This window comes from Carassius gibelio, chromosome A14, assembly GCF_023724105.1.
Source record: "Carassius gibelio isolate Cgi1373 ecotype wild population from Czech Republic chromosome A14, carGib1.2-hapl.c, whole genome shotgun sequence".
Taxonomy (NCBI): domain Eukaryota; kingdom Metazoa; phylum Chordata; class Actinopteri; order Cypriniformes; family Cyprinidae; genus Carassius; species Carassius gibelio.
The window spans coordinates 14,119,110-14,146,072 of record NC_068384.1 but is presented as its reverse complement, the minus strand read 5'-3'; the positions used below and the strand labels follow the sequence as shown (position 1 = coordinate 14,146,072).

Below are 26,963 nucleotides of genomic sequence, written 5' to 3'. Positions count from 1 at the left end.
ATGAGTAATTAAAAAAAAATAAGAGAGATCATACTAAATGCATGCTATTTTTTTATTTAGTACTGTCCTGAGTAAGATATTGTACATAAAAGATATTAACATTTAGTCCACATGACAAAAAAAAAAATTGCTGAAATTAAAATAACCCCCTCAAAAGTTTGGGAACCCTTGGTTCTTAGTACTGTGTTCTGTTACCTGATGATCCACGACTGTCTTTCTGTTTTGTGATGGTTGTGCATGAGTCCCTTGTTTGTTCTGAACAGTTAAACTGAGCAGCGTTCTTCAGAAAAATCTTTAAGGTCCTGCAGATTCTTCAGTTTTCCAGCATCTTTGCATATTTGAACCCTTTTCAGCAGTGACTTTATGATTTTGAGATGCATCTTTTCAGACTGAGGACATTTGAGGGACTCAAACACAACTATTTAAAAAGATTCAAACATTCACTGATGCTCCAGAAGGAAACAAGATGCATTAAGAGCTGGGGGGGTTTTGCACCTTGTGCAATGTGGAATTAGTTTACAGCTTTTTCAAGCACTTTGTGATGCATTTTGGAAACAGGAGATGAGCCCCTTTTCTAATGCACCACATAGCTTGATAAACCCCTTCTCAAAGATTTACTGTTTGTCGATTTATTTGGGTAACACACATATTCTGAATGCCTTTGGCAGAATTCGAATGAGCCATTTTAATCTAGATTAATCTAGATTAATTTCAAGATCAAAGTGAGATTAATCTAGATTAAAAAAATTAATCTATGCCCACCACTAATATACAGTCTTGTTCAAAATAATAGCAGTACAATGTGACTAACCAGAATAATCAAGGTTTTTAGTATATTTTTTATTGCTACGTGGCAAACAAGTTACCAGTAGGTTCAGTAGATTCTCAGAAAACAAATGAGACCCAGCATTCATGATATGCACGCTCTTAAGGCTGTGCAATTGGGCAATTAGTTGAATTAGTTGAAAGGGGTGTGTTCAAAAAAATAGCAGTGTCTACCTTTGACTGTACAAACTCAAAACTATTTTGTACAAAAAAAAAATTTCTGGGATTTAGCAATCCTGTGAATCACTAAACTAATATTTAGTTGTATGACCACAGTTTTTTAAAACTGCTTGACATCTGTGTGGCATGGAGTCAACCAACTTGTGGCACCTCTCAGCTGTTATTCCACTCCATGATTCTTTAACAACATTCCACAATTCATTCACATTTCTTGGTTTTGCTTCAGAAACAGCATTTTTGATATCACCCCACAAGTTCTCAATTGGATTAAGGTCTGGAGATTGGGCTGGCCACTCCATAACATTAATTTTGTTGGTTTGGAACCAAGACTTTGCCCGTTTACTAGTGTGTTTTGGGTCATTGTCTTGTTGAAACAACCATTTCAAGGGCATGTCCTCTTCAGCATAGGGCAACATGACCTCTTCAAGTATTTTAACATATGCAAACTGATCCATGATCCCTGGTATGCGATAAATAGGCCCAACACCATAGTAGGAGAAACATGCCCATATCATGATGCTTGCACCTCCATGCTTCACTGTCTTCACTGTGTACTGTGGCTTGAATTCAGAGTTTGGGGGTCGTCTCACAAACTGCCTGTGGCCCTTGGAACCAAAAAGAACAATTTTACTCTCATCAGTCCACAAAATGTTCCTCCATTTCTCTTTACGCCAGTTGATGTGTTCTTTGGCAAATTGTAACCTCTTCTGCACATGCCTTTTTTTTAACAGAGGGACTTTGCGGGGGATTCTTGAAAATAGATTAGCTTCACACAGACGTCTTCTAACTGTCACAGTACTTACAGGTAACTCCAGACTGTCTTTGATCATCCTGGAGGTGATCATTAGCTGAGCCTTTGCCATTCTGGTTATTCTTCTATCCATTTTGATGGTTGTCTAACGTTTTCTTCCACATCTCTCTGGTTTTGCTCTCCATTTTAAGGCATTGGAGATCATTTTAGCTGAACAGCCTATCATTTTTTGCACCTCTTTAGAGGTTTTCCCCTCTCTAATCAACTTTTTATTCAAAGTACGCTGTTCTTCTGAACAATGTCTTGAACGACCCATTTTCCTCAGCTTTCAAATGCATGATCAACAAGTGTTGGCTTCATCCTTAAATAGGGGCCACCTGATTCACACCTGTTTCTTCACAAAATTGATGACCTCAGTGATTGAATGCCACACTGCTATTTTTTTGAACACACACCTTTCAACTAATTCAACTAATTGCCCAATTGCACAGCCTTAAGAGCGTGCATATCATGAATGCTGGGTCTCATTTGTTTTCTGAGAATCTACTGAACCTACTGGTAACTTGTTTGCCACGTAGCAATAAAAAATATACTAAAAACCTTGATTATTCTGGTTAGTCACATTGTACTGCTATTATTTTGAACAAGACTGTATATATAAAGGACTTTAAAGAGACCGAAGAATAATTAAATTACACTTTGAAATAGATGTTTTACAAGTTCTTAGAGGACTTTTGGTTTTCCTTTTCACAGTAATCAGAGGGGGAAAAAATAAAATATTTCGCATATATCCTGCCTAAAAGTGCACGTGGTGTTCAAAAGTAATGAGTTGTCCTTGAAGTGCAAGTCTTTAAGCGTTAAAAAGAGTCACTTTTTAGCACCTCAGTTACACAAGGTGATAGAAAAGGTGTCACCATTATGTTTCTATTGCGTTCATCATGAAAAAGGGAGAACTAAAGCTAATGAACAGACCTAGATAAACTCAAATGCATGCTACTGAATTTATGAAGCTATACAAAAAAAAAAAAAAAAAGGAAAAAAAAAAAAAGATGAGTAGGAGTAAATGAGTAAATGATGGTTTTCATTTTTGGGTGAACTATGCCTGTAAGTAAAATTTGTACTGCCATAGTGAGCAACTTCTACTCTGCATATTCATGAAAATTGCCATGCTGAAAAATACAGAAAGCGCTGTTTCCTCTCTCTTTCTCAGCAAATGTGACCTGTGCTGGAAAATTGAGTCACAATGAGAAATGATGTATGATTTGTTGGAATCAGATGAAAAATGACTGAACTACACCCATTTGAAGTCGACAGAGTCAGCAAAGTCAATTTTGAGAAAATTCTAGTTAAAGTTTTCTGAAGGTTCCAAAGCACAGAGCAATGTTGCATCTTTTACTCCAGTTCTTAATAATTACTATATTAACCGTCACAATATAGCAATTTATTATTTTATCTTTGGTATAAATAAAAAACATATGCAAAAAAAAAAAAAAAAAAACGGTAGCGCAAATTTAAGAAAAAATAAGTAATGTATTATTTACTTCTTTTTTTTTAATCTAAACAAAAGCATTCAAGTAAGAAAAATATAATAAAATGTAAAAATCCCTTAATTGTGTTCATTACAAATAAACATTATTAAAACTGCAAAAGCATTTAATAGCAGCAAGTGATTCCCTCTTCTTTAATCATTAGAAAGGGGTGGTTGATCAGCTTTTTTCAAAAGCTTGATTGTTTATGGTATGTAGTGTAACGTGTAGTGTTATGCTTTATTTGACCTGTTAACGGTCACCCCGTCCCGTATAAGCCTACATTTACTTCACTATATTACAATTAAATCCTAATCTAATAACGACAAACTATATATCGTTGGAAAGGTCTAAGACTCCTAAATAGATATTTTTCTAATCTTTTTTTGTTAAAAATTATGCAGGAAAGGTAATAGATTAATTTATGGCAAGAGTGCACCTCAAAAACCTACATCATAACAGGTGTTCTGACCTGTCAAAAAAAAGTCTTCTGTTGCCTTTTTACTCTATCACACTTTAGCAATCATCAGAAATGATATATCACTTGAAAACTTAAAATCTCAAAATTCATCCTTCGAAACCCATTTTAAAATCAAACATTGCATTACCATAAAAATGGTACATCAAAGTCATGTTACAAAATGTTTTCAATCATGAATTATAAAAATTTAGGTTTGGATCATGCACTTTCAAGTCCATGTTCAAGAATGTGTGTGACAGTTAACAGGTTAAAAAAAATAAATAATAAAAAACAACGCATTTTCACACATTTCACCTCATTCTCGTCAAAACAGTCAGTTGAGTTCCTGGTTCAGTGTGCATTCGGAATCATTTTGCTAGCACGGGTTACAATTGTGTACATTATTGTGTAAAAACTGTGTTATCCTCTGCCGTGGAGGCTGTAGTGGAGTGAAACTACGATCAAAACAAAAAAACCCCCACTAAACTACACCCTGAGAATGAAAAAATTCAAACAAAGGGGCAGCCACTATCTGGACTAATGAGCGGATGAGAATGCAGGTGTTGGAAAATATAACAGATTTTGCACCTCAACATTAAAAATATCCTGCTATAAAAGTGAGTAGGAAGGTCAGGCCACATCACAGAAAATGTCATCCGGCCTGCTGAATTCCATTCTAAACGGGCAGTGGTAGTAGAAGAGCACAAGGAGGGTTCTGACCTTTCTCAACATAACAGGGAGGAGAAATGCCAGTTTCCTGTATTCACTGACAAAGCCCCATTTTAATATAGAGCAGCCCTGATTATAAATGGAGCTTCTTGGATGATGCATTCTTTTGTGGGTTATGCCCACTAAAGCCCAAGGAGATATTGATATGCTGCTCGCTGCACTCCTCTCAAGAGGGGATGGAATAAGGTGTGTGTTTTCTCTCTACTAAATTAGAGAAGTGATGCAATCGTTCCGCCCATCCATAGGTCTTCTACAAGATAATTTCCATTGATATGATTACCTGGTGTTTATATGTGGTGTCCCAAACCACAGAAAGAGTTGCTGATTGCATTGCATACTGACAGACATTAAGCCAACATCTGAAATGTGAAGATCAACTACTTAACTCTTAGCGAGGGGAGAGGGACACACCAATCACATTTAACACAAGCACTCCTAAATGGCTTATTATGAACTTCCAAAATTGACACCTACCATAAAAATAAGTCAGACTGAACACCACTTCCTTGTCTGTAAACTAAACCTTAAAAAAAGAAATCATAAAAATCAATATATATATATGGGAGGTTATTAAAAGAAAAAAAATCTAACAGGGAAAAAAGGGGAAAAGAAAAAAGGTTCCAAGTGGTCTGCAAAAATAGAACAAAATGTTTATTAAATCTCCAGAAGTGTAAAAAAAAAATGGCACAAGAAAAACACCTCTGCCACAAAACTAGTCCATCTGAAGGAAGACCTGAATCTTCATTAAAAAAATAAAAAAAAACTGTCTGTAATAAGCAAGCTTCATTTTCCATAAACATCTGCTATAGACAGTTTGAGAACAGCGCAAGTAGAGATTTGACGCACTGACAGTGACCCTCCGAAGAAAAGTTTCTGGACTGCAAACTTGATCTCCCAGCATCTCTCAGGTGTGAACTCACTCTAGGTTGTTTTCACTAGCTGTGCAAACTCCATGCTGAAATACAGATCTGGGGAAGTTGTGGATGCAACAGCAATAAAACTGTTATGCTGGACAGATTCAAAAATTCAAACATTTACGTAAATCGTTTTTCTACAGAGGTGAAAGTGGAAGGCCAGAGAATTCAGACCACTCAGTCATCAGTATTCAGCACACAAACTGGGAACGGAAAAGCACCCGTTAATATCAAAGTATTTTTTTTTACCAAGATATAAGATTCATCTGTAGTTCTTTAATAGAGAGAACTCTAATGCACTTGAAGAGAAGAACATCCCTTCGTGTGGCTAATGTGTTTTATATTGCATTTAAATGGTCTGGTGGTGCACTTGTTTTTTTAAACGGCTAAATATAAAGCCATCATTGACCATGATAATCAATCAAGTGGCATTTGAAAGAGTGATGATCTTGCTCCTATCCAACCAATTACCCAAAGAAAAAAAAAAAAGAGAATACGAATATTTTCAAGTGCCAATTCTATCCCAGTTTAAAGGTACAATTTATATTGTATAAAATATTTGTAGTAAAATCAAAAAACCACTAGGTTGGTGTTATATATTTTGTCCAGCTGATTACTAAAAATATCTCTAATGTTTTCAACTACTTGTAAATCATGAGAAAATTCCCATACTAAACAGTGACATGGGGCAGTGCAGTCGCCTGTCAATGACGTTAGTTACCTTTTGTTACCGCCTTTACTGACGTAGAAACCACATGACAACAGTGTCGTGGACAAATGTGGAAGTAGTAGATGTCTAGCGTTCACAAAACCACTAGCTTGCTTCAAGCAGTTTCTTATTTTCTACTTCTTGCATGTTTTATGGTGGATTGTGTTACTTATGTATGGAACATAATTACTGTTTACCGTCTGCCACTGGTTCTGTTGACAAGGACAGCTCCCGTAAACGTAAGCGTAAACGTAAGCATAAGCGTACGGGCCAACCAAACGACCCAAGAAGAGACCCAAGAGGAGTTTGAGGAGAGAAAGAGCGAGGATCAATATCGGCGTTGCATTTTCTAGATTGAGAGAATTTCGCGACAAACTTCAACTAGAAAGAGATGCCGATCTCGCTTGTGTTATACTCAACAGGTGAATGTTTTGATTCGTATCTTTACAGAAAACTTATGATATTATAGCAATCAACAAGATTAGTATTATGGGGCATATACGCCAAACGCGGGGCATCGCGTCTCTAGACTCGCGCGAGGACCATTTGATCCATAGTCTGATCTCGTCTTTGCATTGACTTTGTATGTAATCTACTCGTGCACATTGTTGAACTCACATTTGCTATGCCCAATTATTGTTTTTAAATGTACACAAGTGTATATATTTGTTGAACAAGTGGTAATCGTTTTCATATCATCTGACTAAACTACTGTCAAACTATATTTGCTGTATTGTATTGCAATATAGCATGACACAATATGTAATGGTTAAATCCATAATTTATCTTTCCGTCTGATTGATGGCCGTCAGCGATCGGGTAGAAGACAAACAAATCCCATAATTTCATGCTCCTCCTCAGCATCATCAAACCACGCGATTGTTATTTTTTTGGTAGTGCACCCACTAGTGGCAGGTCATACAACTTGTACCTTTTATAAAGAGTGCAAAAACATTCTTAGATCAACATCTTAAATGTAAGTATTCTGATAAAATATCAGATATGAATCATGTGCCTTATATGTGCATCTCTGAGGCAACTGAATAGCCACAGCATGACAAAGCAAAAGCTGCCAACATGCCTGCCAAATAGAGACAACCACTTCCCCAACAGTTATTAATAGGATTTCCTGCTCCAAAGCATATTTACAAGCACCTATTTCACACAGTTTATACGCAGACAATTAAACTATTTTCTCATTTCACCAAATTACAGATGCTATACTGAAATTTAGTGATGTGGTATTTTAACTGAATTTCATTTGACTAAATAACATTATGGATGCATTTAAAAAAAAAAAAAAAAAAAAGGATTTAGACCTGACAGACAGATCGGCTTCAGGTTGTTCAGGTTAGCTGTATTATGCCTACACACTACAATTGTTAAATGGTGCCATGGAACTGGACTGAGATCAAAACAATATACAAGGAACTGCAGGGCTTTTTTTTGTTCTTGAGCAATGCAACTATTTATTTGGCCTTTTCTGTCACTGTCCAGCTTGAAAGACAAACTTTCTGAAAAAAGTATTTTTCAGCGGACTGAAAGAGTTTTTGTTTTCACATCAGAGGCTGATGGACAACTTTTCCTAGATGTCTGGTTGGTTTGATGTTGCAGCAACTTTCACACAACTGAACCAACAGTGCACACTGGGATCCTAGAAAAGAGTTTTGAACTCTTTTTAACTTATGGATTTGTTTCTCTCTCTTATACTACCTTCATTTTTTCACAGCAATTCTTCATAATCACAGGTTTACTTTTTTGTTGTTGTTTTTACCTTTTACAAATGAGCTCTGACATCACATAATATTTATATATATATATATATATATATATATATATATATATATATATATATATATATATATATATATATATATATATATTCGATTCAGACCAATTTGCTAAAGAATCTCAAACTGATTTGTGAAACATTCTAACTAATTCACTGAAGATATATGACTGAGCAATTTGTTCAGAAACCAAACACTATGACTTACGGATTTTCCAACTGTGTAAACTTAGTAACTGAATTCTTAAAAACAGCACACTTTAGAAACATTTCCTAAAAAAAATAAAATCAATAAATAAACACTGAGAAAAACATCTGTAATTCAGTAAAATGAGAAAACTGGCTGAAGGTCTTAATACTTCTGATGAATAATTCTGTAATGTCTAAAATATGATTTAATTACCCAGTTCAAACAAACATTGCAAACACTGCTAATGGTCCATAGCTATGCCAAATTTTTCTGATCTTCCACTGTACAGAAGGAAATTTACAGGCCTGTCAACGTTAAGCAGCCAGAGGCCAGACCTGGGATTAATCCAACCTGTGGTGGTGCCTATGGATCACCATAAATCTTCCCTGATTGAATGTAAATTGGAAAACTATGTATGTCAGTATACATCACTGGCATAAAGCACATACTGTCGTCCGCAGGTCTGCCTCGCTAAAATATGCAAACCTAGTGTTGTGCGATCGTTTCCGTGTGTGCCGGTTTCATGCCTTAATGTGCACGCATGTAGGGCACAATATTTATTGACAGTGTGGTGGCTTACACATTTGCATTATAAATCTCAATTACACCGCATTATTTGCTCAGCACAGTGCTCAGATGAAATCCTCAGAAGATGCCCTGCAGAATCTGCTCGTAAATTCTTAATAAACTGCAGTGCAGACCTTTGTGTGGCAATGACCTAAATCCTAAATTCTCCTCATCTATGCACTACACTCATTTTTTAAAAACTTAATCGAGCTCTGTTATAGCCATTTAACTGATTATTAGACCCGCCTGAACATTTCTGGCAGCATTCCACAACAATCCAAAAACATCTTCATAGAACAGCTAGATATTATGAGATGGATTCAGAAGGTCTGATTCTCAGACAAGATGCACCAGCCTCTGATTTTTAAAAGTCCTCTCTTTAATCATCAATGATCACCCACGCTATCCGCTTGGGTACGGCTGTCTTGTTTGCATCTTTGGTTGACCTCCACATGCAGAGGAGTGTGTTTTGTCATATCCTCCTTTTGATTAGTTAAGTTTAAGCTATCAAGCTTGCTGCTATGATGCATTTGTGCCGCCTAAAAGAATCATGCAATACAAATAATTATTTGGTCGTGTTTTTTTTTTTTTTTTTACTCTGCATCATCATATTTGTACCAGGTTTCTAAAGAATGTTATTTTTTGGCATATTCAACTTTCACTGATATTTTTGGCCCATCAACACATAGCGGCTCTGTTGTGATGTCTGTTGGCAATCTCAGATGTAACAAAAGTACATGACATGACAAACTAGACGAGCAGTCAGGAGTGATGCTATAGCCCACTGCTGTGTATTCTGTGGCAGGGCTTTGATATGACAAAGAGAGCAAGGAGGACAGAGAGTAGGGGGAGGAGTGCCATGATTATTTGCTTTCCATCCCTCTGCAGGCTCCTCTGAATCTGATGATTCATCCTTCTGTATAAGGAACTGCTTCCCTTTGTTCATTTTTCGGCAGTTGGCCTCTGGCAGCCTCATCTGCACAAGAAGGTATAAGGAGTAGTCTGAATATAGTTTGGCATATATATATATATATATATATATATATATATATATATATATATATATATATATATATAAAAGTAAAGCTGCCACCTGGTAATTACACCACTAATTAAAGACGAATCACACTTAATGGATTTAAGTCTCACTTGGGGCTTTCCATCCCTCATTCCTTTCACGTTTTCTTCACCTACTGCCCTCAATTCCTCTATTTGAAGGCAGGGCAAGAGGAGGGGGTAGCATTCGGACTGACCTGGGCTGGGCTGACTGTCTGGAGTTGCTCACACCTGTCTAAAAGCAGGGGTCGCACTCAGACAGATACATTTCTTCCCACAACCAATGCACTTGTTAATAATGCATACAGCAATCCCTACACTCACACAGCATACAAAATTAATTTATCCAAGCACTGTCTGTTTTTGAGACAGGTGTAGAGAGATGAAGACAAGCTTATTTCACAAATATGCAATAAAAAGCTAAATTGACATTTAATAATAATAATAATAATAAGTTTAATCACTATTGTTAAATTATATATTCAGATATTCAAATACAACATTATATAATAAAAACTGTTAAAAACACTGTATTAGTAGTAATAACAGCAGCAATACAATTTATTTTTTACTAATTATTATTTTTACTATTACAATATTAAATTCAATTATATAATTAAACTGCAAAAAAAAAAATACTATTATTAAATGTAAATATGACTAGTGAATTCTCATCACATCTGACATTAGCACATGTGGCAATGTAAATTTTAAAAGTGTCCTACGTGTAAACCAATACCATTTCTCAACAAATTGGTAGGTTCAGTAAAATGGACACCATTTACAAAGCAATGCATTTTCATTTGTGTGTCATAAGATAAGCAAACATCCACAGACACATGCACAAGCACCTGCACAGTACCCATCTGTTTTCTGCGAGAGATATCATTGTATTCATGGCACTGGATAAGCAACATCAAAGACATGGCAGGACGTGGCTGTCTATGAAAGCTCTCACCGTCTCTGAACTGGACATTTAGTATTCCTCTCCAATTGTGTCAGTGCAGGTAGCATTACTACAGACTTGAAAAGTGAAGCTGCTTCACATCGGATCAAAGTGCAATCTAAATAAAATATCAAAAGTGCAAAGCTTTGGTGTATATGAAGGCTGCTTATTATGCAAGTTTATGTTAAAGGAATCGTTTTGAAAGCATACTGCAGACATTCACAGGCATGGCTAATTAACATCCATAACCATGCAGCAAATAGGATAGCACTGCGTATCTTTACATTCCCTCCCTGGGTGCTGCACTGTGCAAAATGTGCTTGCAAATGCACAAACTAAAGAAATTAACATCTAGCATGACCCTGAGCTTCACAAGTTCTCGCTGCTAACCCTTTAGCTTAACGTACTGCAAAGTGGAAAAATGTCTTGTAGTTCTTAAAAACACACACTATGAGTGCTATTGACACATCAAACTGGTAGTCTGCATGCTGCATGGTGATGTTAGCACAGCCTGATGCACTCTTTTAATTAAATGACAAACTGAGAGAAGCCTTCATGGAGGGAAGAGTGATGGGTGATGATTCTGCTATGCAAACCCCCCTTCTGGAGCTCAATATCTCATTCAGCAGCGCTATTGAGAAGACAAGAAAATCTGAGAGAACCCTTGCAGCACATACACTAGTTTGATGTTTACTGTGGAAGGTTCCCATATTTTCACAAAGCCTGTGAACCTGTCATTTTCACTCTGCTTCAATAATGAGAGAAGCTTTCCTGGAAAACAAGTGTCAGTCTAGGGGTGTCGCGATATACTGTAGGCCTGTCACGATAATCAATTAATCGCACGATAAAAAAAAAAAAAACAGAGCTCGATAATTTTTCTGGTTGCGATAATTTATTTTTTCAATTTTTATTACAAAAATTAAATATGTCATGATGTGGGGTTAGTCTGTGGACAGCCTGCAGGAGAAAACACCTTCTCCGATGGCACAGATGTCTCGGGAATAAATCGCTAATCGCTAGAGCTTTGGGAGAAGCGCCATTCATTTGCTTGAGGATGTTTGCATCTCAAGTGATATTTCATTGTACTTGCACTATTGCTTTATTTTTTTATATATATAGTTACTTCGTTTGCGTCATTCTGAAAAGCTGTGGTTTTTTTAACTCTATGCGTTGCGGACGTGCCTGGAAAAAACGAGCGCATCGCTTCCATTATGATCGCACATACCGCATTTGAAATAAACGAACTTGAGCACAAAAAGACGTGGTGTGAACGGCCCCTTCAAGGGTCAAAATGTTTACTTTTGGTTAAAGGTTAAACGGTCAATATGAGCATCCCTTCCTGGCATATAAACATAACATAACATGCAAAATTTAAAAATTTTAAACCACACAAAGTCAACATGTTGGTATTTCTTGCTCTGAATCTGCCATAAAATAAACTTAAAGTTTATTGATCTTTGAAAAAGATCAAGCGTTATTATGCCATTATCATTATATTAGTTGAAACTGGTCTTAGAACGACAATATTATTGTTTATTGACATCATTTTTTGGACAATTTATCGTCCAGCAAAATTTTATATTGTGACAGCCCTATGTCAGACTATGGGGAATGAATTTAGTGTTGCATCAGAGTCTCGGGCGCAATTTTCGAAAAAGTGCTGGGAAAAAGCAAGGGATAGGAGTTGGCTGAGAGATAAATCATTCACTTCACTTGGGTTTCACTGGAGTGCTTCATAAGGATTAAGATCTTTAAATGAATCACAAGTGCATGGACAATTCACCAACAGGAGAGATGTATTTTTCCTGCAAAACAGACTCGAGTTCATCTTACTTGATCCGCAATAGCGCGGCCCAGCTTGTCCATTCTTGATCCGGCTTCAGCAATCTTCTTGGCAGCACTGATCACATCAGAGGTGTTTTTGAGTGGTCCTTTCCCCCTGGGGAAGAAAACATCAGTTTTATTCACAGTTACTGTTCTGTGTGCAGTCTCATGTGACGTGCTAGTGAGTATGTGTGAGCATGGATGATACATGTCAAGATGTCAACACATTCAACAGATAAGAATGGCTGGTCTCACTGACAAGGTTGATGAAAAACAGACTCTTGTTTCACAGCTTCACACTCACAGGAACACAGCGCAGCGTGAACAGGGCTTTTTGGGCAAGATGAGATAAATTCGCTTCCAACTGATTAATCTCATTAAGGAGAACATCTCTCTCCAACATACTTCCATTCACTAGTAGCTTGAAGAATTTGTGGGGGGTACCAATGAACAAGATATGCATAGACAGACAGATGGCGTGAGTTAGCAGCAGCTCCCACCCACTTCTGTGATATCTGGTCAGCTTCCTGGGGTCACTGCCACGTCAGTTCATTTAATAGTTCTGGCCTCATCCATCCCAGCATCCCATCTCAGCCCACCCCTCTGCAGCTCCCCGGTTACGATCCAGCCAGTCATTTGCCAGTTCTGTGTTTCCACAAGGGACTGCGGGGCACAGTTGGCAAGTGGCACAACCTGGATTCAAAGCTGCTCTCTTCAGGCTAAACTGAACAATCCAACCCACAACAGATGGAATTTTGTGTTTTTGCTCTTCCTCTACACTCACCCCTCTCTATTACTCTCTCTCTCTTTCTATACCGTTCAGACAAGGTCCTCCTGGCAGCACTGCATCCATCAAAACAGTCGCAGGAATTCACTAGAGGCACTGTCTTAAAAAGAAAATGCACCCCACAAAGAGGCAACCAACACTTCTATCACTCCGAAACACAAAGGACAGGTTATTTTGATGTCGCTTTGGTGGTGGTGGTCCACACGTAACCCGCCCTAGGTAAGAGTGTGGCCACTGTGACTGTCATGTGTATGCACATGAATTAGCCACTGACACTGGTTCCAGATGAAGGTTAGTGCATTTTTGTTTGTTTCAATATAACTGCTCAAGCACTGGGCCACAGCATGCACAGACAGGTGGCTCCAAAATTTGTGACACGAATCCCAGCAATGCATCCTTTATTCATGAGCAGAAAGGGACATAAGCAGAATCAGTGGTAAGCCACTTCTCTGCAGATATTGAGGCTGCATAAAGGCGAATCAGCTCCTACTTTATAGCATTAACCTTCATGGGACTGTGTACCCATTCAAGGTCAAGGGGCAATAGTCTTGGGCGTGAACTGAATTAACTTGCCAAGACCTTCACTCAGCACAAATCTGCAGGTGACATATCAGCACCAATTACCATTTTTCATGCAAATGCCACCAAATCTGTCCAACCACACTGACAGATGTACCGCATCCTTGTTGCGTTTTATTTGAGACGATGACAGATTTCTCGGGGCCTTCAACAAGAGGTCCGAGTGTCACCTTCAACAGAAACAATATCATTTTCAAGCCTATTACACAAAACAGCCAAGAGACACGTTTAGGGCACAAATAAAAAGTTGATGAACATTAATGAACATAATAAATATATATATATATATATATATATATATATATATATATATATATATACACACGATTTTAATGAAAAATAACACTTGATTAGTTAAGCCTGTGTGTTGTGGCACAGGAACCTTTGTGAACTAAAATATAAACACCTGTTCATCTAGCTCCATTCCGTTTGGTTCCAATGTGTGTGTGGTCTTGTTTTTCTATTCTGGTGGGGACTTAAACTTGAAAGCACACAGACTCATGGGGACTAAGACAAGTCAAGTCGCCTTTATTTGTATAGCGCTTTATACATTACAGATAGAGTCAAAGCAGCTTTACAGTGTTAACCAGGAAAGACGTGCTGACAATGCAAGAGCACAATAGAAAACAGTCAGTTTATCAGTTAAATTGAGGTCCCCACAGAGAAACAAACTTATAAATCATACAGAAGTTTTCTCTTTTTTAATCTAAAAATGCAGAACGTTTTCTGTAAGGGGTAGGAGAACAAAAACACAGTTTATACTGTATAAAAACAATTACGCCTATGGCGAATCCCCACAAGGATAGCAAACCAGACATTTGTGTGTGTATATTTCCACATGTATATTTTTTATATATATATTAATAGTAATAAATTTGTTATGCAAACATATATATAGTAATGTAAGTGTACACGTAACAAAGTTATTTCTTTTTTTTTTTAGAAATTTTTAAAATCTAAACAAATATTTGACAAATCAGTATTTAACTGTTCACTGCACTGGGGAGGAATGGAGACTTGTTCCTGAAGAGGAGAAAGCAGCAAACCTATTCTTGAGATAAGGCTGAGTGACAGCCATCCTACAGTCATTACTATGTGTGCAACTGTGTCCTCAGCATGATCCACTTTAAAAACGGGTCATGGTTAGCATAGGCAGGGAGAAGCAATAGACCAAGACATTTTCTATCTTTGTCCCTCTGTAGCTCTCTTACACACACACAGTGTCCTCTGGGAGAGCAGATGTCAGTCACTCTCAGGTGAGCAGCCCATGAATGCTTTGTCACACCTAAAACGGCCCTTTCACCGATTCTGTCATCATACAGGGAAAGAATTCAGGTGATCTTTTACTGCGCTGCAGCTCCTGACCCTTTTTTGTTTTTAAATCAAATAAAGAGGTTAAAAGATTTCTTTCCCTTTCAAACCCTTTCTTTTGGGATCACTTATGATGTAATGTCAATGAGGCAAGCAAATGAGGCAGGTAAAAAGCGCCTCCACCAAAAAAAATCCATAGCTCATTTTCTTCCACGGAGAAGGGAAAAAGGTTCCATATGATTGAACCAAGTGCTTGATTGAGTTAATATTCAACCTTACTAATTGATGGCCAATTTATTTATGACAGGGGAAATTAGGTATAAAAAAAAAAATGAATAATAAAAAAAAAAAACTTTCACCAGTCTCTCTTTCAATATTGGAAAAGATTTTCCTCTAAAAAGGTTTTTGCACATTTCATTGCCAATGCAAACTGGCATACAAACCAATATAAATCTGAAGCACTGAGCCGGGACGCAGTGAAATCAGGGCAGTAGTGCATGGCCAGAGAGGTCTATTGAGTTGAGTCTAAAAGAGATGTGTGTGTTTGTGTGGTCTTTGACAGGCATTCGAGCAGCGAAGAGAGTAATTTACACTCACCTGGTGAAGTCTGTCATCTCCATCATGATCATGCACATTTGCTTGGCCAAAACAATGATGTCATTTCCGCTGTCATCCCACTTGGATACCTCGGCGTCCAGCTTGCTCTTCTCCTCCTGGAAACTGGCCACCTGCTCGGCAATCTTCGCCTTCTGCTCCTGGGGTAGCTGAGCCATGATGGCCTGCCAATTCCACAGAAAAGCCCATATATAACAAAACGTACATAAATCTGCTCATGATACGCTGATCTACGACTGTTAATAAGGAAAAGAGATGACACAGGATTTGCAATTGAAATAGAAAATTGATGTTCTATCCATCTTCCCGCTTCTTTCTTTGCTTCTCTCTTGCACCTTCCTTTGTCCTTCTCTCAATCTCTTTCTCGCTCTCATTTCTTGCATGACCAGTCCAGGCCAGGAGAGCAGGAGAGATTTTAGCGCTTTGGCTGGTGGCGTATGGACTATGAAACATTCCTCTAATTCTGTAAAAGGTTCACATCCTTTCCAAACTTTGCTGAGCAATGCTTTCTGCAGCCTCAATAGCCCTACAAACTCTAATGAGGAGGCCAGTGGAATGTGATACTGCAAACAGCACATCAAAGATAACAGAAAAAGAGCATGGTAACCTGATAATACATTTTCTTTAAATAACACGATAAAGGTAGGTGTGTGTGTGTGTATATATATATATATATATATATATATATATATATATGTGTGTGTGTGGCGAGTGGGGCGGGGCCGAGAGGCGTGGGAACGAGGAGTGAGGCCAGGTGTAGTGATTGAAGATGAGCTGCACCTGCGCCCCACCGCCGGTATCGAGTCCCACGTAGGAGATGGAAGGATATAAGACTGGAGCGACGACTGTGAAGGAGGAGAGAGGACCAGGCCTGGGACATTATTTTATATGTTTGCTTTTTATTTATGCGCACCAGTCGTCCGTGAGGGGCTGGTGCGCTGTTTTGTATTTATTTTGAATATTAAAGTTTCATTTTGATTGTGCGCCGGTTCCCGCCTCCTCCTTCCGGATGAATATGGAGATTTTATCGTTCCAATATGCATTTAGCGGACACTTATCCAAAGCGACTTACAGTGTATTCAGGCTAACAGTTTTTACCTAAACAGTGGTCCTTGGGATTCGAACCCACAACCTTGTGCTGCTAACACACACACACACACACACTCTCTCTGTTCAGAACTTTTAGAGCAGTACAACTGTTTTCAACACTAATAAGAATGTTTCTCGAGCACCAAATCAGAATATTACAATAATTTCTGGATGACTGGAGTAATGGCATCATAGTAATAAATAATAATAATAAAAAAATGTCAATAAAAATTTTAGGTTTTCTGTGTCACACCTGGTTAGGACATGCTCAATGTCTAAAAAAAAAATAAAAAAATCCAACTGCCCTAATTGAGATAAACCTTTCTGGCAAGTTCTCAATAAGAATTACATTTTTGGGCCTTATAAACTAAATTTTCTCTTGAAATTTGGAGCACCGGCACACACGTGGCACACATTAGTGCATTAGCTGAGTGACTGGGATTCCCACTGGAACTGGGGACTAAATCAAAAGCCTCTGAGGGGGTGGAACAGGAGGCTGGACAGTGATTACAGACTTATATAATCACATTCTAACTCAAGCAAAACCTCCACTGCCCCGTTTTCTACAGCTCTCTAAACAAAAATTCTACTCACTTCCCCAGCAACAAGTTTAAATGGAAAATGGAAGTCTTCTGCAGTCCTTTTATCTTTAACCAGAGCTGTCTGTTCAAGTCTTGAGCTCTATAAGTCTCATATGCCATCCCCTAGATGATTAGAGCTGAATATTTTTTCATTACTTTTTTAGTTTTCATCAACATGCTCACATTACCATGGAAAAGGAGGGTGGGAGATCTGTAATTATATTTGTGCGAGCATGGGGAACAAAGAAAATGCGATCGACACAACGGATGTAAATATGAATAGATGACAGCCTTACATGACCAGGAACAATTCTTACTGACAAAAGAAAATGCTAATTTTTTTAATGCATTTATAAAAAAAAGAAAGAAAATTGTTGGGGCCACATACTACTTTCCATTAGTGCTGTCACACAAATTGTTATCAAAAACTCAAAAGAAATGCTCACAGAAAAAGACAGCACTCTTACTAACAAGATCCCCAAACAGAACTTGGTTCCCGTTACCCTGAATTTAAAAAGGAAAACAGGATGCCAATCATCTGCAGTGTCTGCCACCACAACAGTTGTGGACTAGACAATATATCCAAAGTACTACAATTATTATACATATACAGGTCCTTCTCAAAAAATTAGCATATTGTGATAAAGTTCATTATTTTCCATAATGTAATGATAAAAATTAAACTTTCATATATTTTAGATTCATTGCACACCAACTGAAATATTTTAGGTCTTTTATTGTTTTAATACTGATGATTTTGCAATACAGCTCATGAAAACCCAAAATGCCTGTCTCGAAAAATTAGCATATTTCATCCGACCAATAAAAGAAAAGTGTTTTTAATACAAAAAAAGTCAACCTTCAAATAATTGTGTTCAGTTATGCACTCAATACTTGGTCGGGAATCCTTTTGCAGAAATGACTGCTTCAATGCGGCGTGGCATGGAGGCAATCAGCCTGTGGCACTGCTGAGGTGTTATTGAGGCCCAGGATGCTTCGATAGCGGCCTTAAGCTCATTCAGAGTGTTGGGTCTTGCGTCTCTCAACTTCCTCTTCACACTATCCCACAGATTCCCTATGGGGTTCAGGTCAGGAGAGTTGGCAGGCCAATTGAGCACAGTAATACCATGGTCAGTAAACCATTTACCAGTGGTTTTGGCACTGTGAGCAGGTGCCAGGCCGTGCTGAAAAATTAAATCTTCATCTCCATAAAGCTTTTCAGCAGATGGAAGCATGAAGTGCTCCAAAATCTCCTGATAGCTAGCTGTATTGACCCTGCCCTTGATAAAACACAGTGGACCAACACCAGCAGCTGACATGGCACCCCAGACCATCACTGACTTTGGGTACTTGACACTGGACTTCCAACTATTTTGGCATTTCCTTCTCCCCAGTCTTCCTCCAGACTCCGGCACCTTGATTTCCGAATGACATGCAAAATTTGTCCAAAAGTCCAGTGCTGCTTCTCTGTAGCCCAGGTCAGGCGCTTCTGCCGCTGTTTCTGGTTCAAAAGTGGCTTGACCTGGGGAATGCGGCACCTGTAGCCCATTTCCTGCACACGCCTGTGCACGGTGGCTCTGGATGTTTCTACTCCAGACTCAGTCCACTGCTTCCGCAGGTCCCCCAAGGTCTGGAATCGGTCCTTCTCCACAATCTTCCTCAGGGTCCGGTCACCTCTTCTCGTTGTGCAGCGTTTTTTGACACACTTTTTCCTTCCCACAGACTTCCCACTGAGGTGCCTTGATACAGCACTCTGGGAACAGCCTATTCATTCAGAAATTTCTTTCTGTGTCTTACCCTCTCGCTTGAGGGTGTCAATGATGGCCTTCTGGACAGCATCAGGTCGGCAGTCTTACCCATGACTGCAGTTTGGAGTAATGAACCAGGCAGGGAGTTTTTAAAAGCCTCAGGAATCTTTTGCAGGTGTTTAGAGTTAATTAGTTGATTCAGATGATTAGGTTAATAGCTCGTTTAGAGAACCTTTTCATGATATGCTAATTTTTTGAGATAGGAATTTTGGGTTTTCATGAGCTGCATGCCAAAATCATCAGTATTAAAACAATAAAAGACCTGAAATATTTCAGTTGGTGTGCAATGAATCTAAAATATATGAAAGTGTAATTTTTATCATTTCATTATGGAAAATAATGAACTTTATCACAATATGCTAACTTTTTGAGAAGGACCTGTATATAGATAGTTTTTTTTTTTAAACACACATTTTCACTGTTCCTTCCAGCTATGTAGGGATACATTTTCATAAGCATTACCAAGGCAACAGAGGAGGATATGAAGGGAGAGAGAGAGAGAGAGAGAGAGAGAGAGAGAGAGAGAGAGAGAGGAGGAATGGAGGTAGAGAGGGGGCGAGGTTTGATGTCTGTTTCGCTGGTGGCAACATCAGGAGTGCTACTGACACAAAATCAGTACAGAATCTTAAAAACACAGATTCAGAGTTCCTGTGCTATTGGAGCTAAACAGTGAAGCAAACGTGGATTTGACCATGATGCTGCAAATGTGAATAGGGCGTTTAGAATTTCCCAATGCTGTCTTTGAATCTTTTATTAGACTGTGTTAAAGTTTTATTATAGAAACACTGAATAAGATGGAAATTATGGTGTCCCTAGACCGATTCCATACAAGCATCAACAAACAAAACTTAAGATTTAAGATTTTAAGATTGATTTTGACACCTTTCAACATTCATTAAGTGGCTCCATAAACTGGCAAGCCATGAATCCAAAAGCTCTGATGTGAACTACAAAAGCCCTAACTCTTACCCGAGCACTCTGTCCGGCAATGAGCTGATCATCTTCTGTCTGCACACTGGTCCTGCTACGAGAATCAAAGTCTTCTGTCTCAAAGTCTGAGTCGTCCAGTTCCTCTGGGGTCTGTGGGGGAGAAGAAACGTAAGGGTGGTGAGAGATATAGAAAGCATTAGCAAGCTCTTTTAACAACTCAAATAACTTATGAACTTTGGCAGAAGTTTAAGGCCCCAATATATATAGTTATTTTTCATTGAGTTAAAAAGTAATATGAAATACCTTTGCAGTGGTAAACTGTAAATATCCTGACAACATTCACACTACTGTAAGGGCATTTAGTAAGTGAATATGTTCTGCGCACTTTGCTATTCTTCTTGACTGTTCACGTAGGTAAGGCATTTCAAACTCCCAGAATGAACTCCACTATTTTTGCCTGATGTTGTTTGAAATTATATCACATCAGTGTGTTCTATATTAAATTAGTAGTTTTCCATGTGAAAGTAGAAATGTTAAATGCATATGTAAAATAAAGAAATGCTGCCCATTATTGTCAACTGGTAAATACATGTGCTCCGATATATTTAGCGATGATGCTCCACATTTTTTCTGGTCTTCTCTAATACCTCTCTCTCTCAATTTTTTTTTTTTTTGAAAATTAGAATGGTGAAATACACAAAAAATAAACAAAATGTCACAATTTCTAAATGATAGCAGTGATGCTACTCAATACTAGCAAATTTGCCTCAAGTGACCCAAGCGCGCATATATATATATATATATATACACACACACACACACACACACACACACACGCGCACACCCCTATGTATTTTTAGAGTGAAAATGTAATGGTGGAAGGTTAAACGGTAAAACATATTTACTTGCCTGCTGTAAAGAGCGACAGAATGATCTGGCACACTGATGCAGTGGGCACATCACATTTCCCCTGTACTGAACTAAACTAACTCTCTTTCTCTAATCCCTGCACTGAATGCCAAACATGCCTCTTATAACACTGCTGCTCTATTAGCATGCACTTGTGAGCAGAGGGACCTGTTTGCAGAGGGAAATGGTGGAGAATGGGGAGGGTGACGGGGAAGAACCCTCACTGACAAGAAAATGCATTTCAGCTTGATAGGAGAAAGGACGAGATGTGAGAAGATACGGATGTATTATTTCGCCACTGCTGCAAGTCCTGCTTATCTGACTGTCTGTACAATCCATTTATGAGGAGATTCTGACTGGCTCAAGATGCAGCTGCTCCAATAATAGACCCCTCAAGAATTTCAAAACTCTGCCTGCCAGGGCTTGAAAAAAAAAAAAAAAATCTGTTCACTCCGAGCAGAATCAATATGTAAACGTTTCTGTTCCTGCATTCCTCTGTATTATTATCTTTCTGAAATCGGTTTGCCTATAAAAAAAATACAGGTTATTAATGTTATTTTTTTTTTATATTTTCTTTGCCTGTGATAATAATAATAATAATAATAATAATAATAAAAGCCTATTATTATTATTATAATTATTAATAAAAGTGATACATATCAATACATATCAAACAATCCCATAAAGTTTTGGTCATATGGCCCCATCATAATCGTGATTTACAATACTGACCAAAATAATCTTGATTATGATTTTTGCCATAATCGAGCAGCCCTAAAACACATATTTTGCTTTTGCTAAATAAAACAATTTTCTTCTGTCTCGTTTTCCTTTCCGTGAACTTTGTATTGCATCACAATAAACTGAAAACTCAGCACAATTTTTTATTTTGTTTTGTTAGTCTGTCAATGATTTAAGTTAAATACATTTCATGAAGGCCAATATAGGCTATTCCTTTTATGTAAGTGTATAGTTTTATTCGGTTTTCTCCGTTCACAAGTGCTGCAGGTTCGCGTGATCTGTTGAATCCCTCTTAAACTACCCCCAGATAAGCTCTAATGCATTGCAATTTACCTATGATGAATTTACAGTTGAGAGCGGGCATTTCATGCGTTGAATGCATCAGCTTTGCATTTGCAAACCTAAATTTTCAATTCTGTTTGGATCTATAAAATAAGATTTAATTTCTGTTTCTGGTTCTGTTCCTGACAAAATTTTGTTTGTTTCCAGTTTTTGTTTTCATTCCTTGAACCAGTTCAGAGTCCTACTGCCTGCTGAAGATGATATCAAAACAACATACAACCAAAAAAAAGTCAAGCAAGGTGTGGACGATTGTTTATAAGTGCCCAGGCTTATTTCATTAATACGTTTTGCTGTAAATGGAGAATCACACTGGAGCATAAAATGGATTTAAAATTATTACGTCACTAGCAGAGTTGTGAAAATTTCTTGTAAATTTTTATTCCTGAATTTGAATATAAAGTAAAATAAACACCAATTAAAATTAATACATTGTATGACTTTAAGACAGTGAAAGAGAGATGGACAAGACATGTAGATACACTATCATTTAAAAGTTTGGTGTCAATATGTTTTCTTGTTGTTGTTTTAAGAATTGAACATTTCTATATCCAATAAATCAGTAATAATCTAGTGTAGATCTACCTTGTGCGAAGTGCAAAGGAACTGCAGACAGCTCAAAAATATCTACCTAGCCATTCAAGAGAATGTATCACATCTATAAACTAGGGCAGTAGTGAGCAGGCATTTGAATAAACAGCCTGAGACGCCTGAAGCAGTGTAGGTACGGTGTTACGGAAGGGCCATTAGTACCAGTACCATCCCCTCAACAGAGGAGTCGAGAGTTGCCTGCCTGTCAAATATTAGGTGACGGCCGGCCGGCAAGGACTACGGGTGCAGTACTTACCGAGGTTAAAGACTCTGTCCATCTTAAGTAGCGCAAGTCACACACTTGTCTCTTCCGATCGAGGATTTTCTGTGTGGTGGAGAGGTGGATGCCCACTGGGCACTAGTGGTGGCTGATTGGCTAGTGCTCAAGCTCTGTCTAAAAGTATGAGCTTGACGTGGCATGCGTGCGTGTTGAGGAAATCAACTTGAAAGTCAAACATTAAAGTATGAATTTTTCTTTCTTGCTATCTCTATGTCTGCAGGGTGTATTAAAATGGTGCTCTCTAACTAACCCCTGCGATCACCAGACCTTTGGGTGGCTTTCTTATTGGTTCGGACGAGTCGTCTCAGAACAAAGGGCCCTGAAGCTTCAAAAAAATACTATACATTTAGAAAGGAACAAAACAAGATAAAGATCAAGTTGGGGACATGTTCGACACTCATGTTAAACCCACAAACAAACAAGTAGATCCTGCCTGCCAGAGGGCCTTTTGTTTTATCCCTTGAATCAATCTGGATAACTAGAGGAGGATGTCTGAAGTGGAAAATGAATGAGGCACTGCAGTTCTCCTAGGATTTGAAAATAAAGGGGAAAATGCTAATTAAGTCCCTTTTCTAAAAAAAATCAATTACGTATTATAATGCAAATACAGTTTAATGGAGCTCCCGTCTAATTTTGTGTTTATTCTAATTTAAAGTCTCTGTTATCAATGAACATTTTGGTACAAGTCAGATAGTTTCATCTGCATCAAACGAGTCGATGTGAATCATTCCGTTCCTTGACATTTGAAAAGAGAGGGCTGGTAGATGTATTCAAACAAAGTATGCACGTACAAAGGCAGCAACGAAATATGATGCAATCACAATTATCAATAGCAAATAATACTAATGCGTGTATGTGCCACACAATTTCCGGAGGCCTTTTAATCGAATGCTTCTCCGGCTTCATTTATCCGGGTTGTGAACCCACTCTTGGCTTTAACCAAAGGCACTAATACATTCCAACACACTTCCTCATGAGTAAATTATTCAAATTCAGTGTACATTATCTTCGCAATTAATTGAAAACTCATTAGTCTGGAACTACGAAAGAGGATATTTGCCTCAATTAATGCCTTTAACCTAGTTGTTCCAGCGAAGTGGTGTTTAGGGTCTGTGCGTTTCCCCACATGGCAGGAGTGGACTGTTGTCTGCTCATTGTCAGACTGTTAGCTAACGCTTCACTGCAAGCTAGCAACCATCTGTCCAATGTTACAGTTCAGCTCAGGGAAAGACCATTAACCCTCAGATAACTACAGCTCCAGTAATATTGCACGTGGAGAGGGAAATCTGTTCAATTAGATTACCACTTACCCAAAACAAATGCACTATTAGTTTCTAATAAGGCAGCGCATATATGCACACCATGCTTTGTGTTTAGGGATGCACCGGTTGACCGGCCATAAATCGGAACCGGTTTTTGGTCTTATTTAGGCCGTTTTTCCGGAAGTGCGGCTGCATGCACAGACTACATTGTAATCGTTCGCTATGTCATTTGTGTGGAAGTATTTCGAAATCCGTGCGCAGGACATGGGCAGCCGATCAGTACTGGAAATGCAGAGCTACATGTTTGAGGCAAAGATAGCAGGAAGCGATTAGCCGTTGGTGTACTGGCGCACAAATAAGAGTCCCTTTTCTGCGCGCACTAGAGCTGCGCGAGCTTACTGTTACCGGTCCGAGCCCTGAACACGAATAGACCGTGAAGAGATGTTCATATCAACCTCTCACGTGTTGGATGAGAAACAAAACAGACTAAACTGTGACAAAACTTTTTTTTTATTTGTAAAGTGGAACTTGCAAACACATTTGAAAAGCCAGAAGTAAACGACAGTTCCGTATAGGATGATTATTTTTATTTTACCTTAAAATTACATCGACTTAATTTGATTTAAAAATCACCTGCTGTAGCACACTGAGAAAAAGTGTTTCATTCATCCAATGAAAAAAATTTAGGGTAATGATTCACATCTATATTTTTTTACTTGAGAGAATAGTTATTTATTTTTCATTGGCTTAAGTGAAAAAAATATAGATGTGAATCATTACCCTAATTTGTTTTTTGTTTTTTTATTGGATGAATGAAAACACTTTGCATCTTTGTTTTATTCGCACCAACATTATTTGATTTTAACATTTTGGAATAATCTATTTATTTAGCATACTGTTATTTAGTCTGTAAATAAAGACTCTCGTAAAGACCTTTTTTTATTTAAAACCAAATTTAAAAACTAAAATACTGAATGCTGATCAAGAAACATCTTATTGAATGTGTGTTGATTGTGTTGTTTGGATTGTAGAACTATGCAGTTATTGCCTTTAATTTCACATGGTTACAGTTCATCTTTATATTTAAGGCCAGTTCTCTGTAGTTTCAACCCAATTTAAAAACAAAAGCTAAATGCTGATGCTGATGATAAATGCTACTTATTGTGCAGTTACTGCTGTTAATTTCAGATGGTTGCAGTTATTGTTTTCAATAGCCAAAAGCCAGTTTGGCCTATTAAATACCAAATAAACATCTTGTTTATGCACACTTTCCTTCTTTTTTTTGTTTGTTGCTTAAAGATAAAAAAAAATGAAATAATTGGAAATCGGTATCGGAATCGGCCAGTTTACTTTACAGTTTACAGTTATCTTTTTCCCTCTAATTCCGAACAAGTTTTGATGTACCTAATTGGAGTTCACCTCAATATTACAAGTTCTTATAAGGAGAAAAAATACAGGTGCTAAAAAGCATATGGAAGGTCATAAAATTCAGTGCACTGGAGACCTGTGTGGGTGGCATGGTTAAAGTAATAAATGCTTTAACTGCTCTTTTAAAAAAATAGACAAATTCATTAAAAAAGTAACTTACTCGCATATTTAAATATAACTTACATCATATTTAAACATTTAACTCATTCTTTTGTGAAATGCAAGGGATGCCAAGCAGAATGTCGAAGCTAATCTTTTCCATTCATACTATTTTTATTGTGCTTTTTTTATAATACTAATCAGCCCTTCTGTGGCATGGAAAACAACAGCTTACATGTTTTTTTTTTGCCTACTATCTAACTAGTGTTTCATGTGAGAAATATTACAGTTCATCTGAGGATGAGAGTTTAAGTAAATCTTTTAATATTTGAAAGATATATATATTTTTTTTATTTAAAAAATTCTGCTCACCCTGATCATAAGCACTGCCTTCCTGATGTCCCTCACGCCATCATATACCAGACGCGAGGCATCAATGAACTCGTTCTCGTCCACTGGCAGGCTTGGGTTGGCGCTGAGAGCCTCCACGGCTGCCTCTATCTGCTCAGTGAAACGTGGCATCACTGTAAACACACACAAACACAGAAAGGACAAACAGCAAGGTCAGAAACACTTAGCAGTAAACTAAAAAGGTAAAAAAAAACTTTATTTAACTGGAAACAATTCAGTTTAAACTCAGCAAACGTGAGTGAGCTGAAGTGCAATTCAATCGAGACACTGCATCTGTAGAAATATATAATTCAAATTAGATTTGAATCGAATGGACACTTTCCCCCACATAATTTAGAATGCCTGAAACAGAGCGAAGTACACACTGAAATTTGCAGTGGATGTATTGCTGGATTTTAATGACTGCTCAAGGCAGCTTTTATTCAGGCTTTACTTGACTACAAGAACGGCAGATGAGTACACTTAATCCAGAGGCACCCTTAAACGAATCAATCACAAGACAGGTGGCTACAAGACATCAAAGCACACAAACTCTGTCTGCATTCAAAGGCTTTGGGAAGCGGTGATCTTTTGCGGGTTGCTTCCTATGTGTTTTGTGGATGCCATTTATTTCCAGAGGATATTTAATGACATTGAGTAAGTGCAACACATATGAATACCATCCAGCCTGGAAACCACAGTTAGAGCTTTTGCGCTTAATGGACCAAATTAAAAGTTTTTAATTAGTTTGTAATTGT

At 37.8% G+C, this 26,963-nt stretch overlaps 1 protein-coding gene across 3 annotated transcripts in view; it reads right to left on the bottom strand.

The window, feature by feature from the left end:
* The window catches only part of LOC128027590 (catenin alpha-1), a 112,790-nt gene that overhangs the window by 8,205 nt on the left and 77,622 nt on the right, over positions 1-26,963 (bottom strand). For all 3 annotated transcript variants that reach the window (XM_052615336.1, XM_052615335.1, XM_052615337.1), the window contains 4 exons: positions 26,188-26,339; positions 20,206-20,316; positions 15,741-15,922; positions 12,476-12,581 (listed from right to left, as the gene is read on the bottom strand). In XM_052615336.1, coding sequence (XP_052471296.1) covers positions 12,476-12,581; positions 15,741-15,922; positions 20,206-20,316; positions 26,188-26,339 — 551 coding nt within the window. The remainder of the gene's footprint in view (positions 1-12,475; positions 12,582-15,740; positions 15,923-20,205; positions 20,317-26,187; positions 26,340-26,963) is intronic.